At 40.9% G+C, this 20,370-nt stretch overlaps 1 protein-coding gene across 1 annotated transcript in view; it reads right to left on the minus strand.

Annotated features, from left to right (window-relative positions):
- Nucleotides 1–467: 467 nt before the first annotated feature.
- Nucleotides 468–20,370, minus strand: part of LOC139152897 (long-chain fatty acid transport protein 2-like) — a 39,533-nt gene continuing 19,630 nt past the window's right edge. The window contains exons 2-10 of the mRNA XM_070726265.1: nucleotides 18,964–19,173; nucleotides 18,294–18,449; nucleotides 13,301–13,425; nucleotides 11,858–12,052; nucleotides 10,473–10,563; nucleotides 7,902–8,100; nucleotides 6,099–6,196; nucleotides 3,452–3,582; nucleotides 468–874 (exon numbers count right to left, since the gene is read on the minus strand). Of these exons, the coding sequence (XP_070582366.1) occupies nucleotides 698–874; nucleotides 3,452–3,582; nucleotides 6,099–6,196; nucleotides 7,902–8,100; nucleotides 10,473–10,563; nucleotides 11,858–12,052; nucleotides 13,301–13,425; nucleotides 18,294–18,449; nucleotides 18,964–19,173 (1,382 nt within the window). The 3' untranslated portion in view covers nucleotides 468–697. The remainder of the gene's footprint in view (nucleotides 875–3,451; nucleotides 3,583–6,098; nucleotides 6,197–7,901; nucleotides 8,101–10,472; nucleotides 10,564–11,857; nucleotides 12,053–13,300; nucleotides 13,426–18,293; nucleotides 18,450–18,963; nucleotides 19,174–20,370) is intronic.

Below are 20,370 nucleotides of genomic sequence, written 5' to 3' on the forward strand. Positions count from 1 at the left end.
TATTAAAATGTATTTAAAATAATAATATACAAATGGATATGACAGGATTTGGGTTTAGAAATGAGCGCTTTTGGGTGAAGGAAATGTTAGACACGTGCTGTAAATTTTAACAATATATTGATGTTTTGAGCCTCTTTTGATATAACCTCTCCCACACTGGACACAAAGCAGGATGTGGACGGAATGGGACTTTTCACTTCCTCTGCTTGGCCATGCCTGGTTGTTCCTGAGTGTTCTGCCCCCAGACATTGAGCGCTGCCTTTTCTCCTTGGCTGAATCGGCCCCAGCTCTTCATCCCAGCCCCTTCGCCGAACGGGCCCAAAAACCCTTTCACCCCAGGCTTTGGGGCGCACTGTCCAAGCGGAGGAAGTGAAAAGTCCAAGACCCGGATGTGGAATCGTACTGGAGGAAAAGACTTAACTTTCCCAAATACTTTCTTGAGAATAAGCTTCATTCCAAAGCAAACATTTCTTATGGTAAGAGAAAGTCGCAACATTTTATTATTTCCAAAGAATTCCCCAGCTAGTGGATTAAACAGATGTCTCAAGAATATACAAATACATTAAGAAGAATCAATATTCTGGCTATATATCTTTTCTTCTTGAGCAAAATCAAAACATGAATGGCTGCCTTCAGAGATCTTGCCACTTCTAAAGCTGCTTTGGTAACACTGCTACACTCCTTTTTGAATCTTCTTTCAGAGTTTTCTTTTCTTTTCTAAAATGGAGCTGTAGATCTCCTCAGTCATGGGTATGTAGTTCTTCTCTGAGTCATCCAGGAAGAAGAGGGGATCACTGATGATGGCAGGATTGAACCCATCCCTCACCAGCGGACCTTTGCACTGCTTGAATGTTCCTGTGATCTCCAACTTTTCCTGCAGGAAGTATAAGGCAGCTGTGAAAACAGAGACAGGATTTTGTCCTTCGCTATTGCCCTCCCTCATGAACAAAGCTAGTGAATGGTGCTTCCCTTACTCTCCCAGTGTGAGACAAATTAAAGAAACTGTTTCATGGATTCCCCACCATGTGTTATTTTTTCATGAAAAAAAATCCATCACACCACATTCGTGTAGCAAGGCATGAATGAACAAGTGTTGGGGATCTTAAGAACAGCTGGTTTTACCATCTATCCGATTGCATAACTAACAAGTTATAGATATGGAAGTCAGATTATCTTTTAAAATTACTTAGTACAGTAAATTCAAACAGCATAGCTGATAGGACATAAGCATACTATCCCCTGAGATACTAAGCAAATTGCCTTAGGACTAGGCAAATAGTGATGCCTAGAATTGTGCAAAACCTGTACAGGTAGTCCTCAATTTACAACAGTTCATTTAGTGACCATTCAAAGTTATAATCAATGAAAAAAGGGGTTTATTTATGACAGTTGCAGTGTTCCAGGATCATAAGATCAAAATCAACGGGGAAATCAAATTCACTTAACAACCGTGTTGCTGATTTAACTGCTGCAGTGAATCACTTAACAACTATTATAAGAAATAACGTAAAATGGGGCAAAACTCACTTAACAAATGTCTCAACAAACAAACAGAAATTTTGGGCTCAATTTTGGTGGTAAGTTGAGGACAACCTGTATTGGTTAGTGACAGACTGAGCAATGCAGTCTCTTCTCTGTTTGAGTGGAAATTGGGCAGCACAAAAAAGGAGTGCTAGACATTTCAAGTGTAACATTAATGATCTTTTGAGAAACACCAGTGTGTCTGTACTCTGTACTCTGTTAAAGCCAATGTCAGAATGACCATGGAGGGCAGTGTTCAGAAGGCAGATGGAAATTGGAAGATCTCAGACTCTGTATGTCACCAACCATTTTGTTAATAAAGCTCTAGCATGTCATATACTAAAGATTAACTCCTGGATTGCGGAAATGGGATGAAACCTGTTATGTATTAAGTTTGAATAAGTGTAACCTGTTTACTCCAAGGTCCGCTCTCTGAAGCGGGAAAACTGAGACCGCTGATTGGTTGAACCAGCTGACAGCCCTGTATTTAAAGAGAGAGCTTCCCAGATGGTTCCTTTGCTGGATATGTGTCTTATTCAATAAATAGCTGTTAGTTACTACTGCCTCCAAGTCTCTTCAATACCAGAACTTAACAAATCCCATGTTTTCTTGCCGCTTTCAAGCTAGAGTCGGCCAAGGCAGGTAACCTGAGCACAAAGAAATGCTTACCCTCCACTATACTAGGATTGTAAAATATCCAACTTTGTTTCTCCCAGTCTTCTTATTGCTTAATATTTGCTTTTACTGTTTACCCTGGTTTCCTCCTGCTTTCTTCAGTCCTCATTACTCACAACTAGATACAAGAACAGTTTTTCCCCGAATGCCATCACTCTACTAAACAAATAATTCCCTCAACACTGTCAGACTTTTTACTAAATCTGCACTTCTATTCTACTAGTTTTTCTCATCATTCCTATCATCCTTTTCCTCCCATTTAGGACTGTATGACTGTAACTTGTTGCTTGCATCCTAAGATTTTTATTAATATTGATTGTTTCTTTATTGCTTATTTGACCCCATAACAATCATTAAGTGTTGTACCACATGATTCTTGACAAATGTATCTTTTTATTTTATGTGCGCTGAAAGCATATGCACCAGGACAAATTCCTTGTGTGTCCACACTTGGGCAATAAAGAATTCTGTTCTCTATTCTATTATGGGCTACTGCCTTCCTTAATTTCTCTATCCCCTCTCCTCCCCTGTATTTCCTCTGGCATCCTTTTGTGATATTTTCACCTGTCCTGCTCCATCTCCTCCTCTCCCCACAAACATCATTACATTGTCTTTTTCAATTTTTGTTCAAGACTTTCCCCATTTTCAGCATTGTCTTGCTGAAATTCATTTCAGGTGAATTTATATACACTTCTTACTTTCATTACTCCATTTTTGCTCCCATTTTAAAATGGCAGTAGCAGTAGCATTTAGACTTATATACCACTTTAACAGCCCTCTCTTAGTGGTTTACAGAGTTAGCATATTGCTCCTAACAATTTGGGCCCTCATTTTACCCACCTTGGAAAGATGGAAGGCTAAGTCAATCTTGAGTCTGGTGTGATTCAGACTGCCAAATTGCAGACAACCAGCCGTCAACAGAATAGTCTGCAGTACTGCACTTCAACCACTGCACCACCACAACTCATAAATAATCAATGTGTTTCTTCTTTTAATAAAATGAAAACATTTTAAAGCAAATAAACTCTGTGCTGATTCAGTTGATAACTTTCATTACTAGAAATCCTTATTATAATTTAATGCAGTTATTGTTGTTATTTTTTTAAATAAAATCAAACCTACATTTACTTCCTTTCCAATAATATTATGATTGGCATTAGCACTTCTACTCCTATTATACTTTAAGATGTTAAGAGATGTGGTTTTGAGTTTTTTTCCTAATGGTAAGCAAGAGCATAAAGCAACTGTTTCTCACCTTGATACGAATGAAGCGGGGTATGGCATAGCTAGGCAGATAATCCTTGGTATGTATGAAGAGTTTCTTCCCATCAAAGGAACACCCATCCTTCAGCCGTATGGCTGCCATCCCAACCTTTCCTTCATGCCCTAGAACAAACCAGAATGGGATAATTTCCTCCCATTTATATATATATAAATTATAAAACTGTTGGTTGCTGCTGCTAGGCAAAACAACTTTCATTCATTATGAAACCTCACCAAAATAGCCTGGTGTCCCTCATTCCATCTTCTGCCCCCATGAAGCTGACAATATCTCATTCTCAGATCATGACTGGTGCTATGATTTAGGCTTATCTTGCTATGTCCCATATCACAAAATACAGAAAGTAGCAGGATATGCTGCAGATCTATTTGCAGTGCAATGTAAATCTTCAAGATGGCACTAACTGAAAGAAAATTCAGGACTACATCTCTATTCTATCTAACTTAGATTTTTTTATCCTTGGGCTTGTATCAATCTATTTACAGATTTGAAATAGCTGATAGACTACAGGTAATGAATAATCTAATCAACTTGTCAGTGCTAACCTTTCAGTATAATGATTGATTATATAATTTGCTTAAACTATGAAAGATATTGGCTTCATTGTGAATGTTTGGTTTACTTTTTATGGTTTATTCTAGTATGCAAAGTTCTGGTGCAGTGAGTAAATGTAGTGTGTGAGAAAAGGCATCTCAAATAATCTGGTCCCATTTCATGTAGTGCTTTGTAAGTTATTAACACATCTAATAAGCAAATGGGCAACCAATTTAGCTTGCAGATCAGATGTATAACATACACTGATCATGGAGTGCACATAATTTCCCATGCAGCTACATTTTTCCCCAGCTGAACTTTTGAGATGCTTTTCAAAGACAGCCCCATGTAAATCATGTTGCAATAATTCAAAACTGCCCACACACTACTGGGCAAGACTTTACCCTATGATCCAACGTAATATCTGCTTCAAGACTAGAAAGCAGCTTTCAGCTCTTTTGTCTCACAAATTTCAGCATATTCCTCTTACTGGTCTTGCAGGAAAACTTCTATCTACCAAAAAGGGGTCAGGTTGCCTGAGCAAGGCTGCCAAATAGTTGTCAGGCAATGCAATAAGAGCAATTATTGCAAATATTAATATGTTCCAGATTCTTTTTTAAAAAATAATTTTTATTTACAAATATACATTAAAACGATAACAACTGACAATATATTTACATCTAAACAATGTACAGTACACACATGAAACTTAAAAGACAAATCTATTTTATCTCCCCTCCAGATTCTAATGCCTTAGTAATTTCTTGTTTGTTATACTATATTGCAGTGCGTTCCATATTGAGTTCTGAAGACCATTGTACTGTGCTGAGTGCTTCAAGTTTGCTTATGTTGCACCCCTGCAATGGGTAACTCCACTAGCTTCCAGTTTCCTTCATGGTATAATTATACTGGTACCGCCTTTAAATCCCTACTTGTCACAGGACCTGCTTACTGAAGGATTGTCTCTCTCTGAGACTTCTATGGAGGCACACTCTAAGTCCCTTCCTTTAAACATTGTCATCTTATGGGTCCTTAGAAGTGTCCCTTTTGTGTTGCAGTTCCATAATACCTCATCTTACGAACTTAATTGGTTCTGGAAGTAGGTACGTAAGGCGGAAGGTTCGTAAGACGAAACATTGTTTCCCATAGGAAACAATGTAAAAGCAATTAATGCATGCAAAGGGAAAGAAAATCACAAAATGGCACTCTACTGGGCGCCGCCACCTGGCTGTCACCTTTTAAAACAGCCAGGGGGCTTCTCGGCATTCTCCCGAACCCGAACCCGAACTTTTGGGGTTCGGGAGGCTGCCAAGAAGCACCGCCGCCCGGCTGTCACCTTCTGAAACAGCCGGGGGGGCTTCTCGGCATTCTCCCGAATGCTGAACCTGGAAGTTCGGGTTCGGGTTCCGGAGGCCACCGAGAAGCGCCTCCGGAAAGGACGTTTCGGCCTCCAGGAAGTTTCGGCCTCCAGGAAGGACGTCTTCGTGACGTCAAAGCTCCACCCATGGAATTCCCTATTGGGATTCCCCACCTCCTTTCCAGCCTCCAGATCGGCCGAAAACGCCGCCACCGATTGCAAAAACGGCACTCCGCCGGGCGCTGCCACCCGGCTGTAACCTTCTGAAACAGCCGGGCACTTCTCGGCAACCTCCGGAACCCGAACCCTAACTTCCGGGTTCAGGGTTCGGGAGAACGCCGAGAAGCCCCTTGACTGTTTTAAAAGGTGACAGCCGGGTGGCGGCGCCCAGCGGAGCGCCATTTTGCAATCTGCGGTGGGTTCGTAAGCCAAAAAAAGTTCGTAAGAAGAGTCAAAAAATTTCCGAACCCTGGGTTTGTATCACGAGGGGTTCCTATCACGAGGGGTTCGTATCACGAGGTACCACTGTATAACTTTGGCTAAGGAGGCATACAAATTGACAAATAAATTAATAGGGTTAAGATTAAGGCCAATTTATAATTAAAGATATTGTACAAACACTCTCAGTGGGTAAATCCAGTAACCAGATTAAGAATATTCTGCAAATAAGATGTATAAATGTGCATTGGAAAGGGTGTGTAGAAGAGTATAAAGGTGTTTCAAACTCACCTGCCACTGGTACTCCATATACATTGACTTCCTCAATGTTATCCAAAGCTGCCAATGTCATTTCAACCTCAGTGGTGGCCACATTCTCTCCTTTCCAACTGCCGAAACAGGAGGGATTTATTTCTTTCACAGGTTGGTACAATGTTTTTAAAATGTATTATTTAGCATTTGGATATTCCTGTAGATGGCTTCACTCATAATATTTTTTTCTGGGTTTATTATCAAGAGAAAATATTACTTAACTCACTAAGGTAAACTCAAGAGGATGAGCCTGCTAGCAAGCATACGGAAAATTCCAAACAATAGAGGAAGTTATTTACTATGGTCACTCAGCTATAGTAAATAATGTTTGTGTGAATAAAGTCCATGGTTGCCAGAAGGTTAAAAGAAAATGACAGTGATGATTACTTTGTTAACCATGTTCATGGAACAAATCATTGATTAATTATAATGTAAGTATGGATTAACTTACCATCACATAAAATGTAACAAATGTATTATTTAGCATTTGGATATTCCTGTAGATGGCTTCACTCACAATATTTTTTTCCATTCCGTTATCCATTAGAAAAGCATACATGCAGCTCAGGTTTGAAATGTTTGGTTTTATTGGTCTCTGAGCTTGCTTGTTTCCTTGCAGGCAATTATTACCAGACTTGGGACCAGTATTGTGCTGCAGCTGGTACAGTCAGGTACACAATCCCAGTTGGAAAAATGGAGCTGCACAAGCAACTCCAGCTGACTGGTGGGCAGACATGCACATCTGTGCGCGATTTGGCTTCTGTGCATGCGCGGGAGCAAAGAAATCACCCAAAACCAGTGAAATCTCGCACGCATGAGCATTCTCGCATGAGATTGCATGCACAGGAAGCTGAATCTCATGCTGATGTCCACGCCCGCCGCTGGGAGTGCACTGGTAGCGCCCGCAACGGGCAGCTCTTCCATGCTTGGGACCATCTTCAGTGTCCTGTATAGGTTGGTGCCATAGATAGGGAGTTTCAGGTTTATCATTCAATTGTTCTTTGGCATTCACTATAATTTATAGAGTATTTTTCAATCCTAGCAACTTTATGATGTATACTTGGATTGGGAAATTCTGGCAGTTGGTTCACACATTGTAGTATAGCATATTGTAGGATAGCAATAATTTGCTTCTTTAGAGTTCTTGGGGATGATTTTGTTTCTGCTTTGAGATTATTCAGAGTTGTGATTCATATTGGATATTACATGAATCAAATTCACTGAATCAAAATCCTAGATTAGTTATCTTGGAATTAGCCAGCATATTTTAACTCTTCTTCCTCCTCCTCCCCCTACTCCTACATCTCAATTTTCCCAAAGATGCAAGATCCACATTTTTGAGGGGATCAACTCAGTATTGATCAACCAATTCTCTTAATGGGTTGAGAGAGCGTGATTGACCCAGAATCATCCAGACAGTTTTTATGAGGCGGGACTAGAAGCTCAAAGACTTCTGGCTTCTAACTTGGTGCCTTAACCATTAGACCAAACTGGTTGTTGTTGGTTGTTGTTGTTATTATTATTATTAATATTAATATTATTTATTAGATTTGTTTGCCGCCCCTCTCCGAAGACTCGGAGCGGTTCAGAGCGGCCATTTAAAAATGGTTCTCTATCATTGAACAGTACTTTCCTCAATCAAATGAATTTCAAATTTTAAATTGCAATAAAAAGTCATAAATTCATAGTGATTACAAATTAATCATGCCCTATTCAGTATCTTATTTCAGGTAGGCAAAACTACAGATCCAATGTACCAACTGAATGAACAGTGAGACTCACCGGAAAGTATCTCCCACCCGATCATGGAAATAGATAAAACCTTCATGGTCTTCCATCAAAAGATCTCCAGTATTAAAATAACTGTCTCCGTCCTTCAGAACATTACGGAGAATTTTCCTCTCTGTGTTTCCATAATCTCCTGCATAGCCTTCAAATGGGACTATATTACTTATCTTTACCACCAGTAAACCTGTCTGCCCTAGAATATGAAAAGGGAATCAAGAGGAATCAATAAATGAATGTCTCACAACAAAGAACCAATAGCACCTCTAAATAAGGATTATCCAATCTTCCAATCATCAACTGCTGTAGGCCCTAATAACTTCCCAGAAAAGAAAGGGGGATATAATCCCCAGCCTTTTCTCACTTACACTTTCCTCACTTCACCATAAGAATGTGCTAGCAATCTTTTTGCACTATGTGCTTATGAGAGCATCATCATCCAATGTGTCCAAAAGGAGTGTGACTATCATCTGACATGAATGGATTTTTTAATATATACAGTGATACCTTGTCTTACGAATTTAATTGGTTCCAGGACGAAGTTGGTAAGAGGAAAAGTTCGTAAGATGAAACAATGTTTCCCTTAGGAATCAATGGAAAAGCAATTAATGCGTGCAAGCCCAAAATTCACCCCTTTTACCAGCCAAAGCACCTGTTTTTACACTGATGGGATTCCCTTGAGGCTCCCCTCCATGGGAAACCCCACCTCCGGATTTTGCGATGCTGCAGGGGAATCCCAGCAGGGAAATCCCACCAGTGCGAAAACCGGTGTTTCGGCTGGCAACGGAAGTCCGGAGGTGGGGTTTTCCAGTGAGGGAAGCCTCAATGAAATCGCAGCATCGCAAATGCTGTGTCAATGAACCAAATAGCTTGAGAAATAATCAATTCCATGCCTGTGCTTCTCGCTGTGTCAGATTTATTAACAGCCATGTCTGGATTCGACTGGAATAATTCCAACTCTGAGTCCCTTAGATTACATCTGGGTCAAAACCCCATCTCACATCCCCACACCCACAAGTACAGTCATTAGGACCAATCCTATGCAGGATTCCTGATTCCTTCCTGTGTTTGTTACTATGGCATCTGCAGAAAGGAATTTGTGGTGGCATATCTCTCTCACTCCCAAACTGTGTCAGACCCACCTTGGACTTCACATATTGACTATGGGCCTGGCAGAATGCTATATTTCCATTTCTATCATGCTTTGCTGAAAATATTTTTTTTCTTTCACAGGTAATACACTAGCACTAGGTTATGTAAAAAGAATGCCCCACATCTTCTACAGAGAAAAATAGCTGGAACCGCCAATAAAATGGCATCACAACATGGCAGGGGTTGCAATCTGCTAGCATTCTCATTCTTGAATCAAAATCCTTGCAGGAAGCAATAGAAAGATGTAAGCCAAGCATCTATGGAGTGGCAGCATGCAGTCTGGATCGTTGGTGTGAAAACAGCTCAGGAGTATTCACCGGGAAGGGTAGTTGTCAAGAGATTGACTCGGTGATGGAATTAAAATAATTCAACAATTGTCTCACCTAGGGTCAGGTTGGCTGTTGTGGGAGAGTTGGCCCATCCCTGTCCTCCAGCTCTGCTGCATATGTGGGATTAGCCTCCCAAGACAGCCAATCTGACCTTGGGTGAACCAGATGTTAAATAACTCCCCCCTCCCAATCAAAGTGGATCCTGGGCGCTGTGCTATGCTGCAATGGAAAAATGGGCAATGGCGCAGCCAGCATGAGGGAAGGAGAAAGGAAAGCAGCCTTCTCTTTCCCTTGCACCAGGCGCTCCATTGGCTGTTTCTCCAATGCAGCACAGTGCAACACCAAGGCTCCACTTTGATAGCAGTGGGTGCTGAAATGGTGCAAACCAGCTGAGTACCACTACTGGATTGATTGCAATGTCATGATCAAAACTCACATGCCTCAATGAATATTAAAAGGGTTGAGGTTTTGATTGCACAGTCACAGTTGCCATCTCAATATTTTTTACACAGGGTTTCCAAAACAAAGTTCTAGAAACTTTTTTGAAAGTTTGGATTTTTTTAAAAAAGAAAAGTGGATGTGTGAATTTTATTTTAATAATATATCATATTACCAAATGCAATAGACCAAGGATCCCAAATAGGCCATGACCTGTTTGCAACCGTGCCATGGAAGCATTGGGTAAGTATGTGCATGCATTTCCACTTGCTTGAGCAATGGGAGAGCTCATGCATTTGTGTGAACAGTGGGCACATGTACATGCTGCTCACACAAATGGAGCTGCACATGTATGTTATGACCTCTCATGCAAAACCATCCCTTCTTCCTCCCCTACTGGTCTGCAAAGCCACAAAGGTTGGAGAACTCTGCCATATACCTGATGTTGCCTGGGATTTATGGTAGTTTTGAAGCCATTGATTGAAGCCATTCAATTGTGGCCCAATTGATTTGGAGGAGCAGGTTTGAAAAGATTACACGAAAGGCCGTATCTCTTTCTATGGGGTCAATTCTTTACAATACAAAGTCTGATTTATCTTAAATGTGTCTAGCTTTCTTTCTTTTTGGCCATCTGTCTTAGAAAACATACCTGTAGGCACTGGAATGCAAAACCCCTTCTCATCTCTCACAGGCTGATCTGCATCCACATCATATTGAATGAATATATAGTTATATAGTTTCTGAAATTGAACAGACAAGTAAAAATATGAGCCGCAAACAGGCACTAATGACAGGTTTATATGGATTTAATGAGCAGAAGGAACTTCATGCTGGATAAAGTCACTCAATTAAACCCTGCAGAGCTAAGCCTCTTCCTTTATCCTCTGAACAAATCTTGTGATGTAGTGGTGCAGATAATCAGGTATGCTTGGACTAATGTTTTCTCAGGGTTTTTGTCACAGGTAAGAGGACATTCACTTCCAACAGGCATACCACTCTCACTTTTTGATGTAGTAGTAAAGGTGATGGCCTAGAAACCAGGAGATTGAGAGATCTAGTCCCACCTTATGCTTGAAAAATGACTGGGTAATCTTGGGCCAGTCACTGTCTCTCAGACCAAACCCACGACAAAGATTAGGATGAGAAAGAAATATTAAGTATATTTGCACATTAAATTACTTATAAAGTAATAAAGGTGGGAGATAATAGATAGATAAAGACAGACAGACAGACAGACAACCCTACCCACTGTCTTACATCCAGCCAATTAAGGCATCCTCGGGATTTTTTTTGTCTAAAAGGATTTTTGAGTTAGACTTAATATTAACCGCTCCAAACTTGACTGTAAAAAATATGACTTCAGTAACCGAGTTGTCGAAGCGTGGAACTCATTACCGGACTCCATAGTATCATCCCCAAACCCCCAACACTTTACCCTTAGATTATCTACGGTTGACCTATCCAGATTCCTAAGAGATCAGTAAGGGGCGAGTACAAGTGCACTAGAGTGCCTTCCGTCCCCTGTCCTATTGCTCTCCTATATCCCCTATACCTTTCTTCTATTCCTATATCTCTTCTTCTATTCTTTCATTGATATGTTCTATTACTATATCTTCTTTTCTATTATTTCTTAGATATATTTTACTATGAGTATCTCCTCTATAACCTTCATCATGTATTTTACTATCTGTATATAGATAGATACCCACTGAAACCCTCATTGTGTATTGGACAAAATAAATAAATAAAAATAAATAAAATAAATCTTTCAGACACTGCCCAAGCATTTTCCTACAGCAAAAAAGCAGTCATATAGAGGGCCTCTGTCTGTGGCCTCAGACAGTTCCACAAACTCAGAGAGACAATTGAAAGTGCTAGGATTGGGGTTTTTACTGCAATTCCATTTCAAGTAGTTCTAAATATATAATTTATGACCTTATATTTCTATGCATATAGAAACTAGAGATCTAAGTAGCTAGATGTGGCCAATATATTTTCTTTATTCATTTACAGAGCCTAAGAACTTCTCATTACCTTAATAAAGAAATTGGACTTTCCCACTGCTCCAACTTTTCCTACATAATTAACGAAACCAGAATTTCCTTCAGTAGCTCCATAGACTTCGCAGATTTTGATAGGTCCAAATCTATTCAGGAATTCCTTCCAAACCTCTGTTCGCATTCCATTGCCAATAGCCCTTTTCACCTTATGGTCACGGTCATTGTCTCTCTGCCAGGCGAGATATCAAGGAAATTAGAGTTCTCTAAAATAAATACTAGCACTGTATTAGCAGTGGCCATGCCAACTGGTCAGGTAGCAAACCAGTTTTTTAAGAGATTGCTTGAAGAATATCCTACAAGATGGTAGGAAGGAGTGACAGTCCATAAAGATTGTTTACAATTAGTCTAGAAACGCTACCAGGAAACTTTACCTATTTCAGACTACAGTTGCATAGCTATGATGCCTTTAGTTTAAACAGATAGAAATCCATGTCACTGGTAGATATATAAAGCAGGTCTGGTTTTCAAATTCTGGTTAATACCTTAGTATTAACTTGAATAGTATCTCTGAGCAAGTATCAGGGGTTCAAAGTTGACTGAAGCCTAGCAGAAATATTAGGAACTACCACATTCTAGCATTTATAACCAAATGATTATTCCTAGAAAACATGTTGTTTACTGCTGTTGTAACAATGATTATTCCCTCCCTACTCCTCAACAGAAAAATTGTTGTCATCTATTAAGCTCCACACAAATATTTCTGCTTTTGAAAACTCCCCCTAATTCTTTTTTGGAGGAGAATTCGCCAGATCTATAAAAGATTAATTCAGCCTTAGAACTGGCCAGTTTCAAATCAAACTTCATACGAAAATAAAACTAAGCAACCCTAAACTGTTGGTATCGGACAGACATTTTGAAATTCGTAGACATCCTTCTTAGAATACTTTTGTTTTATCTCCATGTATCTGGGTCTGTTCCAAAAACTGCCAAGACCCTTCTTATGAGGAATATATGAAGCAATAGTGCCATTGCACCATAGCATCAGTCTACCTGTACTAAACTATACATTCCCATATAAAGCTACAACACTATTGTTCTGCGAATGATTAGTAATAATACATTTTTTCCTTTTACCTATATAATAGAGTTATCTATACATATGTATCTGTATAGCTACATATATCTGCTCTATGACCTGCTGCTTGCAAGTATAATTATCAATTTTTCATGAAATAGGAAATGGGGAGGGAATTGGGTTACATGAAGGGAGAGGAATGGATATAGGAGAAAGGAATATATAAAGAGGCTTAGAGTTTATGACAAACTAGGCCTAGGTCTCCACAATATTATACGAGCATAGTTATTTTCAAGATTTTGTATCTGTATTGCTTGCACACTGCTATATACAATTTGACAGAGAGTCCCTTATCATTTTGTTATATTGTTTTCTGAAGTATTAGTCCATCTTATCAATTACCTTTGGTGCATTACACAAGTAGCGCATCAATTCTCCTACATACTGGATCACAGTGACATTATAACGTCTGCAATCATCCCAGTATTGAGAAACAGAGAACTTAGACCTCAGAACACATGTAGCTCCTTACATAAACAGAGAAAGAAAATTCAGAAAGTTGGTGTAATCATTAAGTTAGAACACTGAGCTGAAATGCTCTACCCTGCAACTTTTCAATGGCATCTTCCCATAATTACTTTTAAAAAAAATATTTATTTATTTATTTATTATTTAGATTTGTATGCCGCCCCTCTCCGCAGACTCGGGGCGGCTCACAGTAAGATACAACAATTCATAACAAATCCAAATAAATTTAAAATATTTAAAAAGAACCACATTTTTCTAACAAACACACACACAAACATACCATGTATAAATTGTACATGCCCAGGGGAGATGTTTCAGTTCCCCCATGCCTGATGACAAAGGTGGGTTTTGAGGACTTTACGGAAAGCAGGGAGAGTAGGGGCAGTTCTAATCTCTGTAGGGAGTTGGTTCCAGAGAAGGCTCTTCCCCTGGGGCCCGCCAACCGACATTGTTTAGTTGACGGGACCCGGAGAAGGCCCACTCTGAGGGACCTAATCGGTCGCTGGGATTCATGCGGCAGAAGGCGGTCTCGGAGATATTCTGGTCCAGTGCCATGAAGGGCTTTAAAGGTCATAACCAACACTTTGAATTGTGACCGGAATTTAATCGGCAGCCAATGCAGACTGCGGAGTGATGGTGAAACATGGGCATACCTAGGTAAGCCAATGACCGCTCTCGCAGCTGCATTCTGCACGATCTGAAGTTTCCGAACACTTTTCAAAGGTACCCTCATGTAGAGAGCATTACAGTAGTCGAACCTCGAGGTGATGAAGGCATGAGTGACTGTGAGCAATGAGTCCCGATCCAGATAGGGCCGCAACTGGTGCACCAGGCGAACCTGGGCAAACGCCCCCCTCGCCACAGCTGAAAGATGGTTCTCTAATGTGAACTGTGGATCGAGGAGGACACCCAAGTTGTGGACCCTCTCCGAGGGGGTCAATGATTCCCCCCCCAGGGTAATGGACGGACAGATGGGATTGTCCTTGGGAGGCAAAACCCACAGCCACTCCGTCTTATCCGGGTTGAGTTTGAGTCTGTTGACACCCATCCAGGCCCCAACAGCCTCCAGACACTGGCACATCACTTCCACTGCTTCGTTGACTGGACATGGGGTGGAGATGTAAAGCTGGGTATCATCAGCGTACTGATGATACCTCACCCCATGCCCTTGGATGATCTCACCCAGCGGTTTCATGTAGATATTAAATAGCAGGGGGGAGAGGACCGACCCCTGAGGCACCCCGCAAGGGAGAGACCTTGGAGTCGATCTCTGACCCCCCACTAACACCGACTGCGACCGACCGGAGAGGTAGGAGCAGAACCACTGGAGAACAGTGCCTCCCACCCCCAACCCCTCCAGCCGGTGCAGAAGGATACCATGGTTGATGGTATTGAAAGCCGCTGAGAGGTCAAGGAGCACCAGGACAGAGGATAAACCCCTGTCCCGGGCCCACCAGAGATCATCCATCAACGCGACCAAAGCAGTTTCCATGCTGTAACCGGGCCTGAAACCCGACTGCTGGGGACCTAGATAATCGGCTTCTTCCAAGGACCATTGGAGCTGGAGTGCCACCACCTTCTCAACAACCTTCCCCATAACGGGAAGGTTGGAGACTGGGCGATAGTTATTAAGTACGGCTGGGTCCAGGGAAGGCCTCTTGAGGAGGGGATGCATGAGCGCCTCTTTATAGAGTGTTGGAAAAACTCCCCCCCCCCCAAGGAAGCGTTGGTAATCTCCTGGACCCAGCTCCGTGTCACCTCCCTGCTGGCCGAGACCAGCCAGGAGGGACACGGATACAGTAAACAGGTGGCGGAACTCACAGCTCCAATGGCCTTGTCCACTTCATCAGGTGTCACCAGATCAAACTCTTCCCAGACAGGTGGACAAGTACGTGCCCCAGTCACCTCGACTGACTCGTTGTCAGTCGACTCTCTTTTCCAATTGGAGTCGAGGTCGGCCCGGATCTGAGCGATTTTATCAGCGAAAAACGTGTTAAAATCCTCGGCACTGCTCTGCAAGGGCTCCCCAACTCCACCCTGGTTAAGAAGGGAGCGGGTCACCCTAAACAGAGCGGCCGGGCGGGATTCCGCTGATGCAATCAAGGCGGCATGGTACGCGCATCTTGCCGCCTTGAGCGCCACTTTGTAAGTCTTAATAAAAGCTCTTACAAGTGTTCGATCAGATTCATACCTATTCTTCCTCCATCGCTTCTCTAGACGTCTCTTCTGGCGTTTCAACTCCCGGAGCTCCTTGTTGAACCATGGAGCTCTACGGGGTCTAGCACCACGGAGAGGTCGCAAAGGCACAATCCGGTCAAGAGCCTCCGCTGCAGCCTTGTTCCAGGCCTCCGCAAGAGACTCCGCCGAACTGTGGACGAGTGCCTCTGGAATAACCCCAAGTGCCGTCTGAAAGCCCTCTGGGTCCATCAGGCGTCTGGGGCGGAACATCTTAATTGGTTCCGCCTCCCTGTGGGGAAGGATTGGAGCCAGGAAGTCAAGCCGTAGTAGGAAATGGTCTGACCATAACAAAGGCAAAGCTTCTAAGCCCCTTAGTCTCAGACCATTACTCAATTGCTCGGAAAGAAATACCATGTCAGGTGCGTGCCCTCCCTCGTGAGTCGGACCCTGTACTACTTGAGTCAGGTCCATGGCTGTCATGGAGGCCATGAACTCCTGTGCCAACCCAGAGGTTTCGCCGAGTGACGTCAGGTTGAAGTCCCCCAGGACAATAAGTCCGGGGAACTCCACCGCCAACCCGGCTACCTCCTCGAGTAGCACAGGCAGGGCTTGTGCCACGCAGCTGGGAGGCAGGTACGTGAGAAGTCCAACTTCACAAGGAGGGACTCGCAACCTGCAATCTCCGGAGCAACGAGCCTACGCAGGCAAAGGCTCTCCCTGGCTATAATAGCCACTCCTCCCCCCCCTTCCCTGGGGTCGAGGTTGATGCCATATCTGAAACCCGGCTGGGCAAATTTCCAAGAGAGGAACTCCTCCCTCTGGGCCCATCCAGGTTTCAGTTACACATGCCAGGTCGGCCTCCTCATCCAGGATTAAATCCCGGATGAGGAGAGATTTATTTACCACCGACCTGGCATTGAGCAGCAGCAACCTGAGCCCAGGGCCAGAGTTACACTCATCACCAGTGCCCTGGGTTGAGCTCACGGAGCCGGAACAAGGAATAGTTATTAGACAGCGATCCCTCGTTCCCCTGGAACGGCTAACTCCGTGGCTCCCGCCATATCTGCCTCTCCCCAGCAACACCGGGATATTCCGACCCTCTACCACCCCAGAGATCGGTGCCCCTTCCCCTCCCGCCTCTCCGGTGTCAGGTGGCCCAAATATATCATTCATACTATTTCCATTCATCCTAAAATGCCTAAAATGATTTGGCTCCAGGATATTTGAAGAGGATAAAGTCAAGATATAAGTCAGACAAATACATATATAAATTAAGAGGTCATCTTCTCTGCAGGTTTCCTCCTTATGTGAATATCATTCTTCTGCAATCAGATATCCAAATAGGTTGGGATGTTGGCAAGAAATAGATCATTTAGTTTTATATATTTTTTACAATTTATGACTGTGATCAGTAAATATTTGATCCATACATATTTGGTCCACCAAATATGTCTACCTACTATTCAATGATTTAATAGTTGATTTCTGCTTCTTCATTTAGTTGAAGGTTGCTTCTAGGAGTTCCATAAAACTGATACTATAACCCATCCTAGAATTATCTATTAGGAATAACTGGCAACAAATAGTTTAATAAATAAATTAGCAAACAAACAGGGAGATAATTCTCATATCCCTCCATTTGGAAAATTGTGAGTTCAAGTCTGACCTTAACCATAAAACCCAACTGGGTGACTTTGTGTTAGTTATTCTCTCTTGGCCCAACCTACTTCACAGTGTTGTTGTTGTGGGGAAATAGATATAATTATAGAAAATGAATATATAATGAAAATGAATATATAATACACTGTATAATATAATGTGGGGAAATGACATAATTATAGAAAATGAATATTGCTAAAATGTCTATCAATCCATGAAATTCATGTATACTTTGATGTGGCCTATGATTAAAACAGGAAAAACTTCAACTCCTCCTCCTCTCCAACCCCCAGCAATAACATTCTGGGATTCGAACCGGGACTGCTTGTGAGATTATATTTATGTAAGTTTATATATTTATTGTGAGATTATATTTATGGGGGTTTTAAATGTCAGAATACTGGAAATGTATTAGTAGTCCTCGACTTACAATTTGAGTCCAAAATGTCTGCTAAGTGAAATGTTGCCCCATTTTTTGACTTTTCATGCCACAGTTGTTAAGTGAATCACTGCAATTGTTAAGTTAGAAGCACTGTTGTTGAATGAATCTGGCTTCCGTATTGACTTTGCTTGTAAGAAGTTTGCAAAAGGTTACCCATCACATGTCCCCAACTGTCATACATATGAGTTGCCAAAGATCTGAATATTGATCATGGGGATGTTACAATGGTCATATTTAAAAAATGGTCATAAGTCACTTTTTTCAGAGCTGTTGTAACTTTAAATGGTCACTAAATGAACTGTTGTAAGTCAAGGACTACCTGTACATCACCTGTACCTTACTGAATCAAGGTTGTTAAATAATTGACCCTACAGTGTCAGCCTCTATGTCTTCCTACTTGCTTCCTTCATGCAGAGTTATTATTAGCTTGCTGGAAAAGTATTTGGGGCAAGCTGTGATGTTCTCTGTGGATGCTGCTATATATAAGATACAGTATAAGCTGATATAAGAGCTCTGTGTCTTTGATAACACTCTGAGGGTGAAGGTTTCTTTGTGTGTATTCCAGGCTCCCTGGTCTTTTTTGCCTACCCTTGTCCACAGTCCCCAAAACCCCAAGGAATCCAACTGAGTGGTACAGAGGAAGTGGAGTATAAACAATATCCTTGTTATGGACACCAGTCAGGCGAAACAGATAGGACCCCATGAGTGCTTTCTTCTGGGAAATGACGGCAGCTTTGGGGAGTCCTGGAGGAAAGTGAAAAGAGAATAAGAAATAAAAGAATGTAATGGATTTAGAGAAAAAGCAAGAAAAGATCATTTAAAATCAATTTCATGATTCTATTCCTTACTCCATGCCAGACATAGGGATTATATGATTTTGACATTTCAAAAGCAGTTATTGTTCCAAAAAAAGGAGGGAGGGAGCACAGATCAATGAACTAAAGCTTTGCAACAGGCCAATTTCCTTTCAACAACAGCATCATCAGATGACATGATGATTATCATGATTATGTTGTTGTAAGGTGAACAGGTGGACATGATGATGACCCGATGATGTCAGGTAGGCCAGAAGCTTTGCAGACACAAAAGAAAATGACTTCTTACCTTGTTACTTATTACTTAACCCTGATCTAGACTACGCATATCATAAAAACCATGCAATCATACAAGCTGAAGTCAGCAAAGAGTCTTTCCAATCAACAGCATATTTTATTCATCTGGGTCTCCCAGCAACCACTCTACCTTTCATGCTCCTCACCTGTGGTCCCAGAAGTGAAAATATATAGACATGTAGATTTAGGTGTTACGTTGGCTCTGAAGGAAAAGGGCACTGATTCAGCAGAACTTAATTTGATCCGTTTGAGCAGTGGCTCTACCCCTTCAGTTGGGGAATCATCACTCAGATAGAAAACACGTATCCCTTCATCATTCAAAGTAGGCAGTATATCTTCAATGGCATCTTTTAAATCTTGAAAAGGGAAAATAAAAAAAGATGATTGAATTTACTGGCTAATTTTTTGGAAATCTCTTCCATAAATACTAGAACAAAGGAAAAACATGGCAGTTTCTGCAAAGACAATATAAAGAGTAGTACTCTAATTTTGCTTTCTTAGAAACAGTAATTACTCCTAGGCAAAAATGTATAATTTGTCCTGATTATTTTATTATATGAAACTGGATGAAATGGTATACATAAATCTGTGTGCTAGGACTAGCAAGGAAGCAAAAAAACAAGAAAGAATAGAAAGGAGGAATGGAAAATGGAGTCAGTCTGCAATATTATTCTAATTTTTTTTTAATTAAAAAAATGATTGCAATAACTTTCATGTCTTTTGTGTGCTTCTTTGTTGAAAAATATTTATTCCAGCTGTGAACAAATAATATACAGCATATCAATATTTCATTTGCTGCAAGTCTTGAATACATTTATCTTTGTAATGTGTAAGAATTCTTTACAGATTACATTCAAAATACAATTATAACCAAGCTGAACATATATATCATTGACCCATATTCATCTATCAATTTCAAAATCGGACAATAAGATAATTATCTTACAATACTTCTACAACTCTTTTAAATTAATCAGGAAAAATGTATGAAAAGAGTACAGTATTGCTTTTGGAGCTATGTTTTACTGAGAATAGTGTATTTTCATATGTGATGGATAGAAATTTCTATTAATTTCTATGGAGAAGGGCGGCATACAAATTTAATTAATAATAATAATAATAATAATAATAATAATAATAATAATAATTTTGGAGGGAATATAAAACTTGCTACATAATTTTAAAATTATGAAGATCATGTTGAAGTTATAATACAAAGAAAACGGCAAGAATTGGAATAATAACGTACCAATCCATCTAATACAAAAATGATTCTAAATCCCCGAGAATAAAAAACTATCATCAATAAAAATTAGATTGATGAGGTTTTGCAAAATATCATGCTAATCCAAATAGCAGTGGGATTATATATAATAAAATAAAACCCATACACTTTGGAATCAGAATAAAGTGCTAAGGAACAGAACACTCATGACACCTTCTAATGATACAGCCAGCCAAATTTGGCTGCAAAACATTATCCCCAAATCCCATTTCAGGTGGTTGTTGAGAAAAATGGTGCTGAATATTATTACTAAGAAGCCCAAGAAGTT

Source organism: Erythrolamprus reginae, chromosome Z, assembly GCF_031021105.1.
Source record: "Erythrolamprus reginae isolate rEryReg1 chromosome Z, rEryReg1.hap1, whole genome shotgun sequence".
NCBI classification, from domain to species: domain Eukaryota; kingdom Metazoa; phylum Chordata; class Lepidosauria; order Squamata; family Dipsadidae; genus Erythrolamprus; species Erythrolamprus reginae.